The following is a 24,095-nucleotide window of genomic DNA, read 5'->3' on the forward strand; positions in this document are numbered from 1 at the left end:
TATGTATTTACAGGGTGGAGTTGTGGAAAGAGTTGGGGTACTATATTGAGAATAAAGCACTAGAATCTAACAAGTCAAGGGAGGAAAAAAATAGAAAATAAATTTCCATATGTATTTGTAGGAAAATAAGACACAGACGTCATTCTTCTAAAGAAAAACTAAGTGCCCTGATTTAAAGGAACATTGTTGGTTTATACATTCTTTTGTTTCTAACATTTTGCAAATTCAGGATCCTGCTTAAATGCAGATATTTGCTAAAGCATAAATCTTCTTATTGGAAAGGCATTGGAAACACTACTACTCATAGCCTAATATTTTAATAAAGGAGTAGACCCACATGATACCGAAAGTAAATAAATCATAGCCTTTGTAGGCTTTCTTTTGTCAAGTTCAAATGAAATGTATCACCCTCCTATCTTGCTGAGTCCCACCTCACTCGGGACATTTTAGTACAACCAGGAGCAAATTACAACTTGTTTTTAAAAGAATGTCAAGGAAATACACTCTCAGCAGAACTGAACTCATATTCACAGTGGGATCTTAGAAACAGAGAATGTCAGCAAGTGAAGGAAGAGAGAACCAATGAAGATATTTAGCCTGGCTGACTGAATTATAAAACACAAGAAAATGGTTGCATAAATGCTAGAAGATAGTTCACAGTCTTAGGAGTTTTCTGTTTTTATTTTTTAAGTGGTTAGATTTGCAACAGGATATAAAACTCAGTTTCCTAAGACCTTAATTTTATATCTTTAAGATGGCAAATTAGTATCATTTCCAGGAGCCACCAATTGCTGACTAAAAAGCGGGTATTAAAATGAGTTCTTAACTTTAGTATTTATGTAAACCTACTTGTATACCTGATGCAGACTGAGGGAAAAACAGAAATTAAAGATGTGTATTTAAAATTCCATATCTAGGGGCACCTGGGTGGCTCAGTGTGTTAAGTCTCTGCCTTCGGCTCAGGTCATGATTTCAGGGTCCTGGGATCGAGCCCCACATCGGGCTCTCTGCTCAGCAGGGAGCCTGCTTCCCCCTCTCTCTCTGCCTCCCTCTCTGCCTACTTGTGATCTCTCTCTGTCAAATAAATAAAATCTTAAAAAAAAGAAAAAGAAAAACTTCTCTATTAAAAAAAAATTCCATATCTAACATTAAGAAGATGAGCACATTTGTGATTAAAGTGAACTTACCAAGGACCTCCCCTAAGCTCCACACTCTGTCAAGCATTTTCTGTGATTTAAAAAAAAAAAATGTATATTTTTGACCAGGAGCTTGAGCACAATGTAATCTAAAAATGTGCACAACATTAATATGCAGACGTGAAACCTCTGGAAAACATTTAGTCTTTTCTTCTGGTACGGAGTAATTGTATAGAAGGTATTCCAAAAAAGAGAACGATTAGTGTCAAGGACCATTTCAAGGCAGATATAGACCTTATTGTGGTTTTGCAGGTGTAGTTAGAATTGAAGGTGGATACACTCAAGGGAATAGAGTCAGCAAAGTAACAGGCAAGCGGGAAGCGTGGCCTTCCCAAGGGACTGCCCACAGTTCTCCACAGCTACAGCAGGGGCTGTGTGTAGAAAGGAATAACATATACGTCATGTGCTTAGGCTCGGGTCTGATATTTGAGGAACTGAAAACCAGGTCGGGTAGGAGGAAGTGAGGGCTGCATTTATTATCACAGAACTATTATAGGGTGCTGAAGGTGGCATATGATAACAAACTAGTATTTTCAGAAGATGATTCTGGAGGTGGTTTGCAGCCTGCATTATAGGAAAAGTACCTTCTGTTAGGGAGCTAAGCCAAGAGAGTCTGACTCTAATCTAGTTAAAGAGGTGCTAAGAGTTTGCACTTGGGCTGTGAATGATGGCTACAAAAACTCAAATCTGAGAGCGATATTTTAAGGAGAAAATGTCAAGGCTCAGTGATAGGTTGAATATATGAGAGAAAGGTGAAAGACAAGAATAAAAGAAATTGACTCCTAACTTTATTTCCAATGACTGCAAGCATGATGATACCATGTCTGATAGAAAATAGAGAGCTGGAATACTTGCTTTTTACGAATATAAATAAATCAGCTTAGTCTAGGATTTAGTGAGATTCAGGACCACATGATTCTGGATGATTTTAGAATATGAAGATGCTATTCTTTTCTGACTCAGACTGTGCAACTAGATCCTTCCAGAGGTGAAAGAGAAAGGGCATGAGTAATATTCATGGAGTGCCCTCTGTGAGCCAGGAGTTGGGATTTTGTGCCCTGGGGTATTTTACCCAGTTTTCACTATGATAATAATTGTCAATTACTGAGTACTTCTTATGTGTGAGGTCTTGCTCTAAACACATTTACACAGATTTTTTTTAACACTTGTAATTCTTAAAACAATCCTGTATGATAGGTATCGTTAACTCCATTTTATAAATTAGGAAACTGCCCCAAGCTTCTTATATACCTGTTCCAAGATTATACAACTACTATCTTAATTGTTGGACAGTGAACTTATTAAGAATCTGGTCAGTTGAACTTAGAAGACTCCACCCATTTCCAAAAATAATACATAAAAGAAAGCAATAGCCTTGGAGAAACTCATGAAATGAAGCCAAGTTTCATTCTCTTTGTTTCTCTTTGCAATCTGTTTCCTACAGACTCCATTCAGATAGGTCTTCCTAAAGCTAGGCATTGTGATGCTAAGAGAGCCCATCTCTTTCACAACTTCTGCTAGGTATTTTCTATATTAATAGTACTTTCTGGGAAGCATGTGGACATAAAAAAGTAGATTCAGTCTGTTTAAAGGCAATCAATAATAATAGGAAAACACTGGGGTTGAGAACAGATCAACCTTATACTAAAATCATCATATAATGGTTCAAGAAGAAAGTATACATTACACCAAATATATAAATATTCTTAGGTAAGTATATTTTGTTTAACTAGGTATGAAATCATTAAATTAATAAATATGTGCTTAAAATTGCTTACAGTTAAAAATCCAAAAGTGAGGGGCGCCTGGGTGGCTCAGTGGTTAAGCCTTTGCCTTCGGCTCAGGTCATGATCTCAGGGTTCTGGGATCGAGTCCCACATCGGGCTTTCTGCTCAGCAGGAAGCCTGCTTCTTCCTCTCTCTCTCTCTCTCTGCCTGCCTCTCTGCCTACTTGTGATCTCTGTCAAATACATAAATAAAATCTTAAAAAAAAAAATCCAAAAGTGCATAGAGAATGAACTTACTTTGGAGAGGGTTACATATTCCTCTGAATACATGAGAACTTTAAAAAAAAATTATGCAAGTCTTGTTTCATGAACCCAATACCCATAGGACCTCTAGAGATCATGGTTTGCATAAAATAAGGCTGAGGCCCACCAGAAGGCTCTGGACTTTGCAGAGCTTAGTAAGTTGGCAGCCATTTTTTTTTTTTTTAAACTCTTCCTTAAACCCCTCAGTGCTCCCTTGTTTCCTGAACAGAACCAAAGGATTTAGAGTCTTTTACGGTTTATATTGTGCTCTGCTATAGTGTCTGAATCATCTTCATTTACACATTGATCTTAAGAATAAGATGTCAGGGGCACGTTTTCTGAATTGATTTGGACATGAAATCCCGAGATTTTTAAAAGTATAGTTTATTCAGAGGCCACAACCTATTTCCTACAAAAAGGAGGACAAATTCCTTTCCTTTTAAAAATATTTTATTTATTTATTTATTTAAGAAAGACTGGCAGTGGGGGGTTAGTAGAAGAAGAGGGAAAAGTAGACTTCATGCTTAGTGAGGAGCCCAATGTGGGGCTTGATCCCATGAGGCTGACATCAAGACCTAAATCAAAACCAAGAGTTGGATGCTTAACCTACTGAGCCACCCAGGTGCCCCAGGAAGGCCCAATTTCTTACAAGGCTGAGGCCAAGATTAAGATTAAATATAAATGTACAACTGGGGGCACCTGAGTGGCTCAGTGGGTTAAAGCCTCTGCTTTTGGCACAGGTCATGATCCCAGGACCCTGGGATCCCCAGGGCTCTCCGCTCAGTGGGGAGTCTGCTTCCCCCTCTCTTTGCCTGCCTCTGCCTACTTGTGATCTCTGTCTGTTAAATAAATAAACAAAATCTGTAAAAAAGAATGTACAACTGGTAAGTAGTCGAGGTAGCAATGTAGGTTTATGGAATCACAGATAAGAGGGACATTAAAACATACGAAAGAAAACCAGGAAAACAAAATGGAATATAAAACAAGAAAAGAATTTCAAGATTCCTTGAATGTCAATAACAGATTACTAGCAGTGATAACTTCAAGGAGAATCATTTTTATAGAATGGAAAGGGCAGAAGACATACCTCATGGATATTAAAATAAAAAAAAAAGAAGAGATCAGTCAAATAAAGAAAATTCTAGAAACTCACAAACCTTTGTACTGGAAGCTCACAAGCCTCATGCATATTTTTAGAGTATTCAAAATGTGTGCACATTTAAAACACATTACTTTTTTAAGAAATAAAAAAAGAAAAGCAAAATAATAAACTTAAGATATGACATTTGAAATTTATGAAGAATTGGAAAACAACTTGAAGTACAAGGGAGAAATAAATTCTGATATTTTCTAAATTCAGCTTATGTTAAAGTAAAGAGAGAACTAAGGAAAGAAGCACTATATGGGGAAATTAGGGAAACAGGCTTCTACAATATTGAATCAAAAACTACGTATTCTTATAGATACTTAGCAAAAAAACAAAACAAGAAACCCAATTATCATGTGTACAAATTTTCTAAAAAATCAAATAGTTGTGTTCTTCTTAAAACTGAGTACTCAACATGTTTAAGTAATCCATATGTGTAATTTAAATCATTGTTAGACATTTTATTATAAAAACCAAACACTTCAAAAAAATAAAACTCTTCCATAATTGAGGAAATTTCAAATGTAAATGTAATTTAACTGACTAATAGCCGAAAATGACTGAAGAAAATGTGTTCATTTAAAAAAAGTATATAATCGTATTTTTGAAATGCAAGTCACAGTTCATTCTCTCATTATCCTGTGTGTATGCATATGTGTGTTTAAGAAAAATTGTAAATGGTTTGTGGGGTGTGGGGTTGAAGGGCACTACAGAAAAATTTAAACTGAAACACTGCTCCCTACTGTTTTAATCTCACAAAAGCAAGAACAATTTTTCCTATAACAATAGGGCTCATACACTAGCTGGAAAAACAAAACAAAATTAATGTGTGTGTGGGAGAGGGGAAATAATCCCCTAAATATTTCTGTACTATATTATAAAAATGAGATTCTAATTAATTTCCAGAAATTAAACACAAAACTCTAGCAATTACCATCTATTTGAACCAGGCATTGATAATAACGCAAACCAGGAAGAATCTTAAAATTTCCCAGAAAAAGACCAATTTACCTCTTCTTTCTCAATCATCAATATCATTCTAATGACTAGAGTTTACATCTGTAAACATTATATGTAAATACCATATGTAAAATTTCATACCTCAAATTATGATACAGGTGAAGGAGTAAGGCAACGACATATGGTGAAAAAGGGCAAAATAAGTTCTTAAAAGGATCAAGAACTAAAATATGGACCCACTTGCATGTCTGCCTAGCCATGCGGTCAACGACAATTTGCTATGTTTTTCTTGGTTTTAGCATCTTCACTATGTAATTAAGTCTTTGGATCACATTATTCATCTGTCTACCCATTGTAAGCCCATAGATTCTGTTATTAAAATATATTTACAGCATGTGAGACAGAAATTTCTTCTAAAACAGCATTAGGGATGGAGGGAGAGCTAAATTCTACTCAGACTGTGTCCCACACGCGTCACCCACCCATGAGCCATGACGTCTCATCACCTTCCTGGTACCTCCCAGAGCTCCATGGAGCATTGGTGGAATCCGCATAATGGTATAGTCTTTAAGGTTGTCAGTAGCTCTAAAATTCTGGATTCTATGAGGACAAATCTGACTTTGACCTTTATCCCAGTGAGAGATGGATGACTTTATGCCCACTTAGTCTAAAATTCAGGATGATCGCCCGGGATAAAACTCTTGGAGGGTATGGGATACGCAGTCTCCACTGTGAGTGAATGCTAGAGATTTGTTTTCCAGTGTTACTCACTGTGATCTGACACCAAACACAATGCAGTCCTGTCAGGCCCTGGTAACATTTGACTGTTTTGTGGCACTTATCACACTTGGTTGGGCAGTTACCTTCAACCCAGTAATGATGCATGACCTAGAACAGAACAAGAGTACCGTGATCAGAAGAGCCATCCATACACACCACCCCAAGCAGGTGAGCAGAGCTCACACTTACATCAGTGTTCTTCTTGGACTTCACGTAAGTCTTGATGCAAGAAGGAGGCGCTCTAGCCACACAGCGCTCATGGACTGTGTACTTGCAAACTGAAAAGAAACACGTACATGCATTCAGAGCTAATCCTGGTCCTGATTGCAATTTTATAGGGAAAGAATGACATTAACAGAACCTCATTTCATATCCACTGCTCCTTAATCAATCCAATCAGCGACATCAAGAAAAAGTCTAAGTTGACTGTTTTTACCATGGACTACAAAAGGCCAATTAGTACAGGAAATATTATGCATGTGAAAAACCAAGACTCCTCTATCATGGCATAGCAGGAAATGCTTAATTAAATCAGGCCTCACTCAAATTTTTCACAATAATTCCCAGATGACAGAAATATTAAAGACAAATTGATGACTGCCAAATGGCTTGGTGTCATTTGCTAGAAGGAAGAGATCTATATTTTACAAAGTATAGGCATGAGAGCAGCTGGAGGGCATGGAAATAAAAGCTCACGAGTTTATGCTATTTTCTCTATTGATTTATCTAAACCTTAAATGGCTGATTAGTCCATTTCCAGAGAGTAGATTTCATCATACATGCCAGGCCTTCAGTATAAGTTTATCCCTCATTTGCCATCATGGTACTGTTCCTCCAAAAGGAACAACATTTTCTAAAAATATATAAATATACAACAAGAACTAAAGAAAAAATGACCATATATTCCTCTCAATGAAACAAAAACAAACCCTTATATAGAATTAGAATGAAAAATACTAAATCCACGTAATATTTGCATAGTAAAACTGTTCCAAAATATCCACATTTATGATTTCCTTTTCTAACAGAAAATTTCCTTTTCTGTTATTTCATCCCTGCCTGTCTTTGGTGACACTGAGAAAGAAGCCAGACTTTTTCTTCTTTTCCATATTGGTGATAATGTTGAGGATTGTATTTGCCACAATGGTTAGTTACAATTTGTGAATAAAATTCTCACTCTCTATATGACATCACTCACATTATTTGTGTTATCATTCTGCTTCATATGCTCCTGTAAGTAGAATCTACCATGAAAAATCCTTTACCTTAAAAATAACAAAACTTTAAAAACATATCACTTCCTTTGTACATACAGAACGTTCTAGCATAACTAGCCTTTCAAATGTGGCCACCAGAAACTGCCCTCTGAAGTGATATACTGTAATTACATATAACTTTATTAATATCACTTAAATATGTTCATTAATATCACTAAAACATGGTTTTAATGTCAAAGAATAGATCTCAGAGGAAGTCAATTCTCAGATATACTACCAAAGAAGCTGCTACCTAAAAATAGCATTAGAAAACCATATATTGTATGAAGGCCAAGTAAGAAATCAGATTTAAAATAAATGCACAAAAATGGGCTGTGAAACTTGATAGTTTCAGTAACTCCACACAGAGCAGAAAAGGAAATGGATGGACAAATGGCTGGACCAAGAGAATGTCATATTTTAGTGAGGAGGACACATTGTCCCCTGTTTTAACAGGGGCATTAGAGAATGTACTATTGCTCGGGTATAAATATTAATGAAAAATACTTAGGTGGCTTTTATAAATTAATTGTTACATACTCCACCAGAAAATTCTAGTGGGCAGTACTCACTCAACAGAATACAATGAAAAATGCAGAGATAAATGTACTGAAGTGGAAATAACGGCCACAACTCAGGAGATGGCAATCTTTGGGTTCCAATTTCCACTAACCATATACGAAGGTTTTCCTCAAGACAGCCTTAAAAATCAAGTGCCTGAGGTGTAAGATTGGTTTGTATTCTTTTTTTTTTTTTTTTTTTTTTAAAGATTTTATTTATTTATTTGTCAGAGAGCGAGTGAGAGCGAGAACAGGCAGACAGAGTGGAAGGCAGAGTCAGAGGGAGAAGCAGGCTCCCTGCGGAGCAAGGAGCCTGATGTGGGACTCGATCCCAGGACGCTGGGATCATGACCTGAGCCGAAGGCAGCTGCTTAACCAACTGAGCCACCCAGGCGTCCCTGGTTTGTATTCTTAATTTGAGTACAGATTCATAATCAATTAATTCGACTATTTCTTTAATGACCTAAAAAGAACTGGCTCATTATAGGAAGACGATGTGAATAAAGTGGCTAACTTGAAAATTAAAGGACAAATATGAGTAAGATATAAATATGAGAAACCAGTGGGCATTCTCATAATTATCCCAGGAAAAAATGGGAATCATATGTAAATCAAACTACAATGGAAAGAAAATGGCTGATGAATTGGAAAATGTCCTTCACTCTTTTCCAAGGGGAGAGTTTCCTAAAACTGAAGGAAGTTAAAGCTAGAGTGACCTAAACATTTAGGAACGTGCTGCAGGGTAACATAAACCCAAGGTACGGGAAGGGTCAGAATGATTTCTTAGGTCTCCATCTACAAATAGGATTATTCCATGAAATCAACCTTTCGTCGTTGGAGGTGATGACATCCAGGCAAAGCAAAGGTACTCACAGGAACAGCAGAGGCCCTGCTTCCCCACACCGATCAGCATGTTCAGGCAAAGATTGCAGTAGGCAGGTTTATTAAAGTGCTTGAGTCGCCACACATGCTGTCCATCATCCTTCACGTTCTGCACAGGACGTAAGAGAAACAGATTTCACTTAATGAAATAAACAGTGGAATATGCAAGTGCCAATAAAACTCAGAGCTGGACTGAGGCATTTGAAGACAATCTGTTATTTCATCCCTGCCTTTCTCCAAGATCGCCAAAGAGTCTAGAAAAACACATGTGCTCTAGTGGAATGAGATCCTGCTAACAACTCTCGGATACTATAGCAACGCACACATTCTTGTCTAATGTCAACAGTCCAACAGCAGGTCCCAAACCATCATAATGACCTGCCAAACTGAGCACTCCCGAAGAACAAGGACATATCTGCCTCGCCTCTGAATATTTTATCCCTAACACAATTCCAGAAACAAATAAATGGATAAAGAGAGAGAAAACATTCTTCAGTGGAAGAGCCTGACACATAAAAACTCGGGAAGAATGTTAACCCTTGCTTAGTAGTAGGAATGTGCAAATTTCACGATGGTGGGGTCTTAGGAGGCAGAGAGATGGGAAAGAATGGGAGGGGAAAGATCAATACTTCAAGGTAAGCTATTGGTAATATTTTAAGACTTCAATTGGGGATTACTTACAGCTTATAATTTATATTAGCATATTTTTGTATGTCACAAATAGCAAATTTTAAAAGGTAAATTTTTTAAAGGATCTAATCTTATTACCATGTTGGTTCTTCCTCTTTTGTAAAATATGAATGATTTTAATCTCATAGAAAGGTGCTAAAATATTAAAACTATATTACTGTATTTATAACAATTACTGTAGTTATTTGCTGCAATAAAACCTTAGGTTTAAATTAATTCACATTTTAGCATAACAACTATAATTATGATTTACCTTTCTAAGTAAAACTATATAAGCCATAATAACTACTTCTCTAAAAGGCCTTTAATTATATCTGTATTATTCGGATTGAAGCAAAATGAAATAATATGATGATCATGAGTCTCTTGAATCCCTTACAAGAAGGTCAAGATATTAAGTGAAGTTATTATATATCATTACTTTTGTTAGTATCACTTTCTGCATTCACATGTATTCCTTGTACACCATTCACCCACTTACATCAAACTCAGACTCATTTTAGACATCACTCATTCTATAGAAACCATTATAGGACATGATTTTTCACATTAGCCCAGTTGTCTGTTTTTCAGAATACATTCACCTAATAAAACTTTTTGATCACCTACTATGTGCTGGGACACTAACACAATTTCTGTCGTAGTGGCACAGCATACACATGTCCAGATCATTTCATTTCTCTTGATGCTAACATATTAATAATAATGCATCCTGGCCACTTTTTCCTATTTCTAGTCAAAAGATAAACCACCAAATTTGAAATCCTTGATTAAATCCATAGTAACTAATTCTCACATTAGAACCAGAAATGTCAGATTTGCATCATAATATGAAACATTAATGAAAACGCTTCCTGGGAGATAATTCTTCATGGGGGTCTTGAATTTCTGCACATTTTATAAGCAGAAGAACTGTCCTTTTTTTATAGACTATCTTTTCAAAGATATCTGAAAAACAAATAGCCTTGAATAGAGACATATCTCCCTCCAGGGGAGAGGGCAGGTTTACTTACTGTCCAGTATAATAAAAATAATCTCTTCCTTCTAGGAAAAGGTTAAGCAGGTTTGTTTACTGCACATTATAAAAGATTTAGTTTCCCCAGGCCAAGGGTTCCAAGGTCTGATGCTGTGCACAGTGATTCCTTGGGCCACATTCCATCACTGTGAGACTCTATAGGCCCAGAGAAATGCCTCAGACATGTAGCTCCTATTGCTTGCTTTGCTGTAAATAAAGAAGTCCTTTGTTTCTGACCCAGGGGTCTCATGTCCTCTACAGTATTCATGACATGTTAGCAAGCTAACTTGTTAACTTACAAGTAGGGTAACTCTCAGACTCTTCACAGTTCTTGACAATGCTTAGATTCTTTTTTTTTTTTTTTTTTTTTTTTGGACAAAGGCCTAACAACTCTTAACAAAAGCAGTTATGTAGAAACACTGGTGTTTCAGTTTCCTTCCACAACTTAAGAAATAGGCTTCATAGTAATTTAGTAATTTCTAAATCCATTGCTGGTTTGTTTGAATCATAGGATTTCTAATATCTTTATTATATGAATGGAAATGTTTTATATATTCCTTTAGCATTGCTGTATTTTTCCAGCTGTCAATATTTTAAAAGTTCTATTCCCTCAAAAAAGAATAAAACATCCTGAGTGAAAAGCTTAAGTAATGGGGCTGTTAATTTAATATATAAAGATAGGTAGATAAAAAGACAGATAGACAGGTATAATATAGAGATATAGATAGATAAAGTTAGCTTAAACTAAGATTCTGAAGTGAAAAGAGGAAAGGGAAAAAAAATAATTTTCATATGTATTACTGTTCTCATAATCCTTGTCATTTTATTTTCAAATGAGTGTCCATTACATGTGAATAAGCCTCATCCTTTTGAAGAGCACATATGGACTAAGTTAGCTGGCATTTTCCTTATCAAAAAATAAACAAGTCTGAACGTGGGTGTTCTGTCAATCAGAACGCTTAGCCATGTTACAGGCTGCAACTGATGTACAAATCCATTACCCAGACATAAAAGACTTTACCAAAAAACAAATTAAATAGCTTTATAGCTCTTAACCGGATACATCGCCAAAATATGCAAAGGATGAAATATGTATGTGACTTCAAGAGAAGAAATTGAAACCAGGAGCCAACTACTTCTCAGCAGTGCAAATTATACTCCAGCGCTCTGTATTTTCATGTCTTGTCTCGTTTGTCTTATTTAGATGGTAAACTTCGTGGGGGACTGGGAGGATCTGTTCCTTACTCCATTCTATCAGCTGGTAAAGCATATTCCTATTAGTACTTCTGTTGCAAATAAATATTTATTGTCCTGGAAAGGAATTCATTTTTTTAAACAAGAAATGATAAAGAAATCCAGAGGGTTCGATTCCTGGACAATTATGAAAATGTGGATCAGACATTTCCCATTTCTTCTTATTTTCCTCTCTAATAAAATGAAAGCACCCACTTTCCTCTCCCAGGCCGTGGGGGAGGTTTCATTATACAATACCTGTGAAGTCAGTTTAGCTCTTCAGAAGACTGGTGTTATATAAACAGCAAATATTATTACCATCACTGGATTGAGTTGTGTAACATCTCAATGTTGCAGCCCAAAGACTTGAGAAGGATGTTTGTAGGTTCACCATACTTTGTTTCATAAAAATTTTGTTCCCACTTTTTCATTACCAGGCATCGCTCTTAAGAGAAATTTATTCCTGATATTTGTAGAACACTATGTTTTAAAATTGAAGCAGTTCAGTTCTGTGAACTGATGAGGAGAGAGGAATACTTAATGAAATGTAGGCAAGTTCACAGAGCAGCTCCACATTCTTCTTCCCCTTTTTGTCCCCCTATAGTCAAAAGGAGGTTTCAAAGGCAAGAATGCCCTTTGGAACTTTTGGAACCCTACTTCGTTATTCTAGTGTTTTCTAAAGTTTTAGTTTGTCCCTAAATGCATCCAAGATCACATACCCTCTTCAAGTGAACTAGGGCTATTATAAATAATATCTTTTATTTTTTTCAAAAGACCTCAAGGAGAAATTTTACTAATGTCATAACCAAAATGCTCCTAACCCCCATACTTGGTCACATCCCTGTTTCAAATGACTTCACTTAAAACACATTTAAGAGCTAACACTGCAGGGGCACCTGGGTGGCTCAGTGGGTTAAGCCTTTGCCTTCGGCTCGGGTCATGATCTCATGATCTCCGGGTCCTGGGATCAAGCCCCGTGTTGGGCTCTCTGCTCAGCAGGGAGTGTGCTTCCTCCTCTCTCTCTGCCTGCTTCTCTGCCTACTTGTGATCTCTGTGTCAACTAAATAAATAAAATCTTAAAAAAAAAAAAAAAAAAGAGCTAACACTGCAAATGAATTCCAACTCATTAAATAATAAGGACCATTAAAATTACCTTACTTTTCTGCTCAACGTCTCCAAAAAATTGTAACAATATGAAAGAAAATGCTCTTTTAGACAAAAAGATGAGCTATATCAGGTCTGGGCCAAGAGAATGCAAAGAGATATTTTAAAGTTCTGAGCAGAGATGCAATCAACTGCTTATCTCCAGACCCCAGTTTCTGAAGTCAGGCTCAAGGCCTGTCATACTTGGGTTCAAATGCAAACTTACCAGGCCATCACATTGCATAGTCATTTTCCTTGAATGACCCAATCTGGAATGTCAAGAATTATTGCATTTATCCAGCTTTGTAATTCCTTTCTAGATTGAGCAATGTATAAACAGCAAAACAACATCTCAACCAAATTAAATTTTAAAAAATAGAGTGTGAAGCATTACTTTTCCAGATATAGCCTAGTCTATTAAGAAGGCATCATCTTCAGCTCTCCATTATATTCAGAAATTTCATTAGGAAATAGATTCCATTAGAAATCAGGAGGCACACCAGCAGTTACTTTCACTTTGCTGAATCGGTTGAAAAAAAAAAAAATATATATATATATATGTCCTAAAACATTTTGATCAACAGCAAAGTTTAAATTACATATAGAGTTTAAAGTCCAGGATTCTGAGGACACATACAGAGAAATCAAAACACATATTCACCAAAAACCATACATGCAAGATGTGGGGACTACAATCCAAGACTAAGAAGGTAAAGTATTCTTATATTAAGCCAGGTTCCTACTTAAATGTCTATTTCTGTTTTTATGATAATAGGAAGTCAAGAATTTTCCTTGAAAAAATCTAGTAATGTTCCAAGATTACAGATACTAGGAATTGGAGCATTATTAATTATCTTGTTCACCTAAGAAAAGGAATGTCCGAACTCAAAGTATATTGGAAAAGGAAAAGGATATTCTTGCCTACCTTCTTTTTAATGTGTCCAGAGAGGATGACTGGCTAGCAAAAATGACCTCATTAGTTAATAACAGAGCCTGGGTAAAGATCAATTTGATGAACTTCACTACTACCATCCTATCTCTTCACTAGCCCATGCATCTTGCTGAGGTTGTCTTAAGTGAGTTAAATAAAGGGTAGTAGATTCCTTTCTCCCAAACAACTAAAAATAAATCAAAACTCTTTCTCTTTGTAATATGACAGATTAGTGACTGGCTAAATCAGGGATCAGAAAACTATGGCCATTGGGTCAAATGTGGCTAGCAACGTATTTCTGTAAAAAAAGTTTTATTGGTCTCCTTCCTTTACCTAGTGACTGTGATTGCTTTTGTACCAGTTGTAACAGAGGTACTGAGCATTTACAACAGAGACCTTATGGTCCACAAAGCCTAAATTATTTACTCTCTCTGTTCCTTTACAGACAAAGTTTGCTAATCACTAGAGCAGAGCTTTATTGCTAGATGCAATTATTTTCAAATAAAATATTTTCATTCAAAATTGAATTCAAAAAAATTCTTTAGCGAGATGAACTCCAAAGGAAGAATGAGTAAGTCTCCTGTATAAATGACTATGCCTCAGGAGTAATTAAAATCACAAGTGCCACCCAACTCTCAGTTTTCCTCCAGACCTAAGAGACTGTACCACTTCATGTTGGGTATGCTAAGTTTGATGGACTTCTTATTTTTTTTTTAAGATTTTATTTATTTATTTGAGAGAGAGAGAGAAAGAGAACGTGGTGGGTAGAGGGGGTCAGAGGAGAACCAGACCCCCCACTGAGCAGGGAGTCTGCTGAGGGTTTGATCCTGGGATTCTAGGATCATGGCCTGAGTCAAAGGCAAACACTTAACCAACTGAGCCACGCAGGTGCCCAAGTTTAATGGACTTCTTAGAAGAGAAAGGAAATGACTCTTACTTTCTTGCATTTGAAAGAGAATCAGATTCTGATCAACTACATTTCCATTTTTTATTATGATTCCCAAACAGATAATATTCAAAAAAGAGTAGGTTTTTAAATTCTGTTAATAGAGAAAAATAAACTACAAGGAAGTCACAACTGTTCTGCTTTGCACTAGAAGTAAGGATTGCTCTCCCAGGACAATGCTTTTATCTGTGTAATTTGGCTAGTACACCACAGTCACTTTCAAATACACCATGGTATTTAACACGCACTCTTAATCAGAATCTACTCCCCGAGCTCCTAATTGACAGAAGACAAGAATATATAGGACAACAGAACAAGACAGGCTGCACAATAAATGGCTGGATTCAACCTAAAGCTTCTGGATTTCCAATTTGATTAGCGAAAGTGGGGTGGGGAGGGTTGTGGGGGGAAGAAGGGGGAAATGGCATCATGAATCACATTCTCTACAGGTAATAACATAACACATTAACTGCCTACAGAAAAGGAAATAAATCTCAATTACTAAAAAAAGGCCCTCATCACTCAGTTGTCATTGTGTCATTCCTGCTTTGTAAAACACTTTCCATGCCTTGGAATTAAAAAGCTGTTTCTAACAAATAAATGCTCTGTTTCGTGATCATAATTACATGGCTTATACATTTTATTAAAAGACAATTCAAAAGATTATTGGCTTATTCTTTTTTTAAAAAGCAAAGGAAAAGGGATTTAACTCTCTTGAATTGTTCTGTACAGGGGGGAAAAAAATCCCTACTCCTGCTTAAGTTGATCTGTAAATGTTAAACGATGTTGCCCTGCCATCTAGCGGCCTTGACCGGGAACACAATTTTGAAATGTACTGGTTACTGCTTTGAAACCCTGTATTGATCTCTCCTCTATTACGCTCCAAAAACATCTCCTATGACTAAAAACACAAATCATAAATGTAAGAATATGATTGTAAAGTAAATTAGGTATGTACTTAACCTGACAGAAATTAATGACAAATAATTCTAATTCAATTGAAATAAAGTTACTACTACACCAGAAACTGATGAGGTACTGTTTGTTTGAAAGAGTCTGCATTAAATCCATATTAAATCTGTGGATTACATTTACCCATGCCATTTTCATAACTTTAAAAATACCTATATTTGTTAATTGAATTGTAAACAATTTCTAAATAGTAGTTTCCACAGATGAACATCATTTCAAAATCTTTCTGTACAATTTTAAATATAGATGACTAAGACTGTATTTCTGCATTTTGCTGTCCAAAACCCCAACTACCAAATGGTTTAGTTACTCATTCCTGCACATTCTCTCACACTAAAATTTTTATAAATATTTAGAATAAGCACATATAAGCACAATTTTAGCTTTAAAAATACAAAATTCTCTTCAGAACTGTTATTATCAGAACTTCCTTGACTAGCATTTGACTTTTTCTGTGTAGAGTATACAATGAACCTTAAAATGTTAACATTTTATAAAATTAGTCTTTTGTTTTCTCCTGATAGACTTATATACACTTTGTCAGAAGGTGTATTAAACACTCAAACAAATATTTATAATATAGAGATATACAACAGGTTATTACAAAAAGATACCAGGTTATGTATAGTATGAGAACATCAGATACAAGAAACTGCTGCTGCATTTGTTTTCAAAATGTAGAAATATGTATGTATAGACAATAAGGTCTATATTATCTTTGTTTTATTATCTACTTTAAGGATAACATCCTGTATATCCTCTATTAGTAATTTTCTTTGCCTTCCTCTGGCCATGTCTAAAATCCTATGGGTCTCATGAAGGATAAAATTAACCTGAATGGAAAAGAATTTGAAGAATCAGGTGAAAAAGAAACAAACACTACTTCCCTGAAGCCCACTTACATATTCTCAAACCCATATGTAAATATGTAAAAACATATTTGTATATATTCTCACATGTTTTACAAACACAGACTGTAAGATTTCTTGAAGGCTTTTAAAAATCTGCTCTCTTTAGTAACTGTGGTATAGTCTTGAATCTGCAAGATTGTTATCTCTGGTAACAAGAAGTATGCAAAGTTTTGGAGTCAGCAGCCAAGTGGTGGACATTATGTTTTTTGCAGCTCAAAATTCTAAATACTGTATGCGTGCTTTCCATCAATAATGCTCTTTGAATCTTAGTATACATTTTTCTATATGCATGTTATGGTTAATTATTTTTTACTAATGCTAAATACAAAAATTCCATAGTGATGCATTGAGTTCAAAATTAATGATTACTGAAAATGACATCAAGGTTGGGTAGCAAGGTTTGGTTTCAAAGTCACTGTCATACCCCTTAGATTGATTTCTTTTCCCCCAAAGCCCTCTTTAATTAACACTGGAGGCACTGATACAAGAAAACTTTTGATAAGCCTAGAATGAAAGGCTGGCTGATTTGATGATATGTAAGAAAATTTATGTTTCATATATATATTATATATGTGTGTGTGTGTGTATATATATATATATATATATATATTCTCAACTACCTCAATATATAATTGGCTTCTCCAAGTACTGGTTATCAATAAAACAGGTTTTCTTCATGGGGAGGGTGATTACCTAATGAGATGGAGCAGCACAAGAACCAGAGAATGTGATAACACTAGGGAGTTTCTTGCAGTAAATAAAATGATGAGAAGGTCAATAATTTTTTAAACTTGATTGTACTTTAAATAGAGAAAAAAGAGAGAAATTATATTAAATAATATGGTAATATCTAAAAAGAATCAATGTATTTGTGGCAAGTATTACTAGAGGACTTATTAAATTGCCCTGTGGCATACTTATTAAAAGGACCAGGCACTCACTACATGCTTAATGATAGAAAATGGCCAGATCAATTTATCATCAAAATGTGTAATAGAGAACCCCACTGACTTACCACCAGGCCACCCTCTTTGTGTAAATGCTTACATTTTCCAAGCCCAGAAGAACGAGAAGTGGAATTGTTGTCATTCCTCCTTGGATCCATTCCTCCAGAGAGACTGTCCCATCATGATCATAGTCAATTTCTTCCATCATTTCATGGAGGATCTGGAATAGAGGAGATGAGGGAAAACTCGCTATGAATCAATAAAATAAACTTCGTAACAGAGAACAAAGCATTGCATTGAATTGGTTATGACAAACTGATTAGTAGCTAAGTACAGAGTAGAGATAAATATCAAGGTAACGTGGTACAATGTCAAGCAATAACTGAGAATACAGTAGCATTGTTAAGATTTTCTAGAACCTGATTTCTTGTATTATTCAACTTTTAGAAATAATTGGTTAACTTTTTAATACTTTGTCCCTGAATGGTACAGCTAAAACAAGAAATTATCTTTAATTTAAGGGTAAAAGTGGTCTTTAATTGCTTTCTCTAGATTTTTTTTAATTCATACGTATGCCAGATAATGTCTGAACAAATTAACTTCATGGCAGAGAGCTGAAATGATTCTTCGCTAAGTGGTAAGGGGTGGGGAAATTAAGCTGCTTTTAATTGCCTTTCAGAACCTAATAAAGCCAAGAAGTTAAACCATCAAGTCATTTTTATTAGATTTCTTTTCTAAAGATGACTTATACAGAACTTATACAAAATGTTCTCCACTGTGTTTGTTGTAATTACACTTATGTCTCAGTTTTATAGTGGTAATATCAGTATTTAATTCAAACGATTGTTGAGAGGGTTAAGTGTGTTAATATGCTAAAAATATCTTCAAAGAGCATCTAGTACATACAGTAAGTGTCATATGGGTGTTGTTAGTGTTTTATTAACTATATATTACATAGTTACAACAACTATATATTATATGGTTACAATACAATAACTACCCTTGGTTGCTGGGAAGGTACAATACTACCCATCCAACAGCACCAAAATGGGAAACATGTTAGAACTCCAATAAAGAAAGTAACTCACCACCTTTATCTAATACAGAAATTTTCATCAATTCACAAAAAAAAAAGAAAGAAAGAAAGATAGAAAAGAAATACAGAGAGCATTGGAACCGAAATTTGAAAGATGCAATAAATGGAATGCTTGATATGTTGATAGAAGTGCTGTTTGCTTAAAAACTCCTGAACTTCATGGATGGATGTCTTTCCCATGAAAGACAACCTGATTTTCCTTCATACAAATTTAAATATAGATTGAAAAAGAAGAGACTTTTTGGAACAAAATGGTACTGAAATAATTACTTTATTATTCTCAAAATGAAAAGCAGGGGAAATTATTTAAAACTTGGCAAAATGCTGTAAGATCTTGTTAAAATGTCCCACCCCTTGAACGCACTTCTATGAACTTGGTGAAATGAATAAAACTAGAACACAGAGCATTATTTCAGATGTTTGATGCTTTCATTTTGTACTAATAAATGTCATGTGAGAGGCTGGGTTTGTTTTTTCAAAACCTCATCCAAGGATTTCTCAGTCTTCCCTATTAACTGTCATGGACCTCAAACGTTAGATTATCTTTATTCATATATGCAAATGTATCAGGGCTCTGACCATGTGTACAAATGTATGCACTGGTTTAAAATGGGCAGAGTTGGGACGCATGGGTGGTTCAGTCAGTTAAGCGTTGGCCTTCGGCTCAAGTCGTGGTCTCAGGGTCCTGGGATGGAGTCCCATGTCAAGCTCCCTGCTGAGCAAGGAGCCTGTTTCTCCCTCTGCCTGCTCTGTCCATCGCTCCCCCTACTTGTGTTCTTTCTCTGACAAATTAATAAATAAAATCTTTTAAAGAAGTATAATAAAATGGGCAGAGATGTTGAATCATTAGGCAGGATGAGGCAGTCCCTATGACAGCAAACATACTGCCCAACGTAAGTCTTTTCATCTTCACTTTCTACTATTTATACTACTCATTGAAGTGGCAGATTTATCAATGTCTGCCACAAATGACAAATAATGCTACATAGTTTATTTGTATTTCCCAATAGGTCTTTGTCATAATTAGACTGCCTAGCCACCAACTGTTCCCTTTTTCAAATCATCCAGATCCCCCTTTTCCTCAAGTGCTTGGTTCCCTCAATACTCTTTCCTGGGGAAGCAGCGGTGCCCCCTTCTGTTTCAAAAACTGATAGAAAAACATCTTCCTTCCTTCTATCACTCTAGCGAGGACAGAAGGCTTGGCTGAAAGACATACAATATTCATGGGTATTGAGGTAAGGTACAATGGAGAAAGCTGATTTAGATGAACATAACCAAAAAGGGCAACAGAACTTAAAAAAAGAAGTCCCTTGATTTCAGTGAAAATAGTATTAAGATGACTCAAGCAGTATTCTTAGAATTACATATAAGTTACCACTATTACTTATTATTCCATATACAAACTGCAACTTTGTGAATATCTGTTATGCCTTATGTGCACAGCATGGTGTATTTCCATATCCTCCCAAAAAGAAAAACCAGTTGAGTTAAAACTTGGGAGAACCCCAATCCCAGTAAGAACGGTGCCCCTCCTATGGATATGTCACTGCATATAACTTTGTTTCACTTTACTGGCACTGCTTTCCAAAGCAAAGGAAATGCTAGCACAGCTCTCTTACCACCCTACTATCATGCTGTTATAAGGCTTTTTAAAGTTCTTATAAAAGAACTTTAAGTCATTCAAATAAAATTGATTTGTATATGCTTAATTCATTTACAATTTGATCAATGTAGTTGGTTTCAAGAATAAACTAATCAATAAGATACTTATCAGCTCTCCCCAAAATATTACTTGCAGCGAAAGTCAAAGTTTCTAATCAAGTATGTTTTAATATACATTGGAAAAATGTTGTACTTTTGGTATAAATCTGTTAAAAATAAGAAGTTGTTACATTCTTAAAAGCCTCTTAGATATCATTTCTTTGAACAAATTATCACGGTTTTCTAGCTCTATCTTTAACTGGCTGAAGAGCTGTGAGAAGTACCTTGAACATGCTGGGGTCCCAATTCCCTTATCTGTAAAATGAGTAAAATCATAGTGTCTATCTCAGAGAGCTACAAGCACTGAGTAACACATACACAGGAAATAACAACAGTGCCCTCCACTCAGTCAGCTGTCACCAGCTTCTTAAGTGACTTCATCTTCTTTTAGAATGAAGATTTAGCTATTTCCATAAAAGGAAAATATAGACATCATATTAACATACATTAACTCTGACGATTTGATGGCATGGTATAACCTTGATCCACTGGCAGCTTCTGCTTACCTAAAGATATATGAGATCGCCATTCAAATTAATTTCCATGAAGAAGAAAAGAGAAAGTTACTGCTAAGAGCTTCAGAACACCATGCATACCTTTTCTTTTTCAGAATCCACTTTCGCTATTGAATAGAAATATTAACTTAGGGTTATCAAAAGAAAACACCAAATGGCAGTAGTATATTAGGGTTCCAAAAAAGAGAAAAGCGACATGGGCCTTCTAGAATGTAGCCAACGGGTAAATCATCCATATACCTACTGGATTGAGTTCAGTGACATCCCATTCAAGATATTCTGCAACATGCATCATCTGACCGATGATATTTTCTAGCTCCTGGAGAGGAGAGAGAGAAGAGGGAAAAAACGTGAATACAGGGTTTTTGTAAGTTTTTCAAACGTTGACTTATAAGAATTGTTTTGTTTAACATGTAATTCAAAAACCAAAAGTTCCATGATTGTGTATTATATATAATTTGTACATATAAATTAATTTATATATAATATGTCCTTTCAAAATTCTGATTACACACAAAAGAAGCACTTGAATATAAATTTGTTTTGTACTTTGTCTAGAAGTCTTCACCAGGAGAGGGCACAATTACACAAAAAAAGCTTTTCTTCCAATAGAAGGTATTTTTAAGGAAGAAAATCTGTCTTTGGAAAGGAACATCTGATCAAAATGGGAGCAGACATATTTTCACAAGATGTGATGTTTAAGTCACCCAGTATCCTGGCCCTTTGGGTTGGAAATGGGTGTGGAAGGATTGGAGAAGTGTTTTAGGGCAACTGAAAGGTTTATTTTTATTCTGATACACTGAGAACGTATACTGACTGTTCTAGCCATTAATGGATATAATTTGCTTTGCTAGACGTGTGTTCAGAGTCAAGGTTTGGAAGCTAAATACATGCAGAGTTTATTTTTTTAAGGAAATAGAATTTTAGTTAGCATTTTCATATTATTTTACTCAAGTGTCAACTCATTGAAGAATGATTAATTAATACATATACCCTGATTGAATAAAGCATTTGCTCATTCCCTATCTCCAGAAAAGATTATACATACTTTGTAAATGCTAGTAATTTTAAATAGAGTCACTGACATAATTAAATGTGGTGCCTTAACAGTATAATAATTTAAAATATAAGAAATATAAAAGGATAATGTTTGAAAACATATTAGTTAGAGATTATTCTACTCAAATCTCCGAACTAACATATGTAGCTGATATCCATACAGCAAAGAAGGAAATATGGTAAAAGAGGTTGTCATTTGGGGGACAATGGACCCATCTGAGAAACTGATCAAAGCTCCATTCCTCTCTTGAGAAAAAATGTAATCATGAAAATGTTGTCTAGGTAACACAGGTTGCCCCAGGAAAACATACAAATATAAACGTGTTTCCTTATTACAGTTAAGAAAATTTTTATACTAAAATACCTTGGAATTATAGGTTAGAATTGTGTGTCTGTCTTCACTTATTTATGCCTTGATGTTTTGGAGTGAAAGTCTCTGGACATGTTTTTAGGAGTGGAAACTCTTCATATGTAGGCATTTGACACTAGTCATTTAAGATTTAGGTTTCTCATCCGTAAAATCAGTATTCTACTCTTACCTAGTGCATAGAGTTGCTGCAAAGAGTAAGCATGCTATGATATGAAATACATTTATGCTGCCTGGCATACTGCATGGGATCAATAAATATTCATTAGCATTATTACACATAGTGGTCATTTTCAAAATATCAATTTTCCTCTGGTTGGCCTCTAATATGTGATGTGCTACTCCTTTAAATTTCCAAGATTAATGACATCAGAATATGCAATTTCAACCTGATAGTGAAGGAAATATAATGGGTGGTAAATTGCCTGGAGAAAAACACAGAAATAAAATTCAGGCCTTTAATTATAAAATAGACTAGTTTAATCATAAATCAGTTTACTTATTCCCAACTCATTGTTTAATATTAGATGTATAGTTATAAATATTGCAATATACTATATGTTAACAACAATAACGCAAAATGGCCAGAGACCAAAAAAAACATTTGATTGAATTTTCAAATCAGCTGCCAACCCATGGCTAAAAGCCTAGTAAAGAAACATCCTTTTAATTTAATTAAAAAGAAACATTAAACAAAATAAAATTACATTTAAATATAATTTGCATTAGTATAGTCAGAAGTGCTACAATAAGCATATGGAAATATCTAGAAAAGTCTAAACTCCTCGCTGTGAAATGCCACCAGAAAGTGAGCAAATGTATCATGTAGCTTAATATTCCTAAATGGATAAGCACTTAAAAATGATAGCATTTGAAAAATTGGAGAGACTTAAACATAAGGAATCCCACAATCACAGCATCAATTTACATTGGTGGTCATTTCCTAAAGGAGGAATTAAATATTTTTATCTCTCTCTGGAGACGCTAATGTGCCATTATCCTACTCAAAGTTACATAAATATGTATCCAACTTCACTGCTCTGCTTGTAAAATTCTATTTGAGTTCTGCCACAGGGAGGAGTATCAGATGAAGAGAGAAACTCACTCATTATTAGAAGTAATGTTCATTTTAATCAATTTAAGAATATCAAAATATTTGTTATTTAGGGTACCTGTATACTTCAAGATCTCCATAGCCTGACATTTGTTATGTTTTAGGATTCTTCTATTTCCTTTACAGAAGAGTCAATATATGAAAAATGTGTCACTAACAAATATAAAATGCATTATTGGATGGATTTATACTTGAAGCACTGATTTGTGCAGTAACACTAAGAATCTAACTACTCCTTTGAAAACTATCAATGATTTGTGTATATTACAGATACAGTAAGCATTAAATATTCCTTTTAGTTAAATCATTCAGAGATGGTATTATTCTCCTATTGCTTTTTATGACTAAAATGATAGAGTACAAGCTATAATTTAAATTAAAAAGGAAAACTGGTTAAAGCAACTTATAAATATATGTATTTTAATAGCATATATGACTAAAAGAACTTTAAAACATGGAAAAAAATGATAAAATGATTAAATTAACTTTATAGTTCCTTTCAATTCTACTGGAATTCTTGTTATTTTTCTTAGTGTCAAACCTCAGATTTTTTTTTTCTTTCTAGATCAATGGTCTCAACTTTCT

General features: G+C 35.0%; 1 protein-coding gene across 5 annotated transcripts in view; it reads right to left on the minus strand.

The window, feature by feature from the left end:
* Nucleotides 1-24,095, minus strand: part of DGKB (diacylglycerol kinase beta) — a 697,837-nt gene that overhangs the window by 484,756 nt on the left and 188,986 nt on the right. For all 5 annotated transcript variants that reach the window (XM_013051698.2, XM_004743409.3, XM_004743408.3 and 2 more), the window contains 5 exons: nt 21,215-21,289; nt 17,699-17,818; nt 8,802-8,919; nt 6,302-6,390; nt 6,104-6,220 (listed from right to left, as the gene is read on the minus strand). In XM_013051698.2, coding sequence (XP_012907152.1) covers nt 6,104-6,220; nt 6,302-6,390; nt 8,802-8,919; nt 17,699-17,818; nt 21,215-21,289 — 519 coding nt within the window. The remainder of the gene's footprint in view (nt 1-6,103; nt 6,221-6,301; nt 6,391-8,801; nt 8,920-17,698; nt 17,819-21,214; nt 21,290-24,095) is intronic.

This window comes from Mustela putorius, unplaced genomic scaffold, assembly GCF_011764305.1.
Source record: "Mustela putorius furo isolate JIRA1106 unplaced genomic scaffold, ASM1176430v1.1 tig00003845_pilon_pilon_pilon, whole genome shotgun sequence".
Taxonomy (NCBI): domain Eukaryota; kingdom Metazoa; phylum Chordata; class Mammalia; order Carnivora; family Mustelidae; genus Mustela; species Mustela putorius.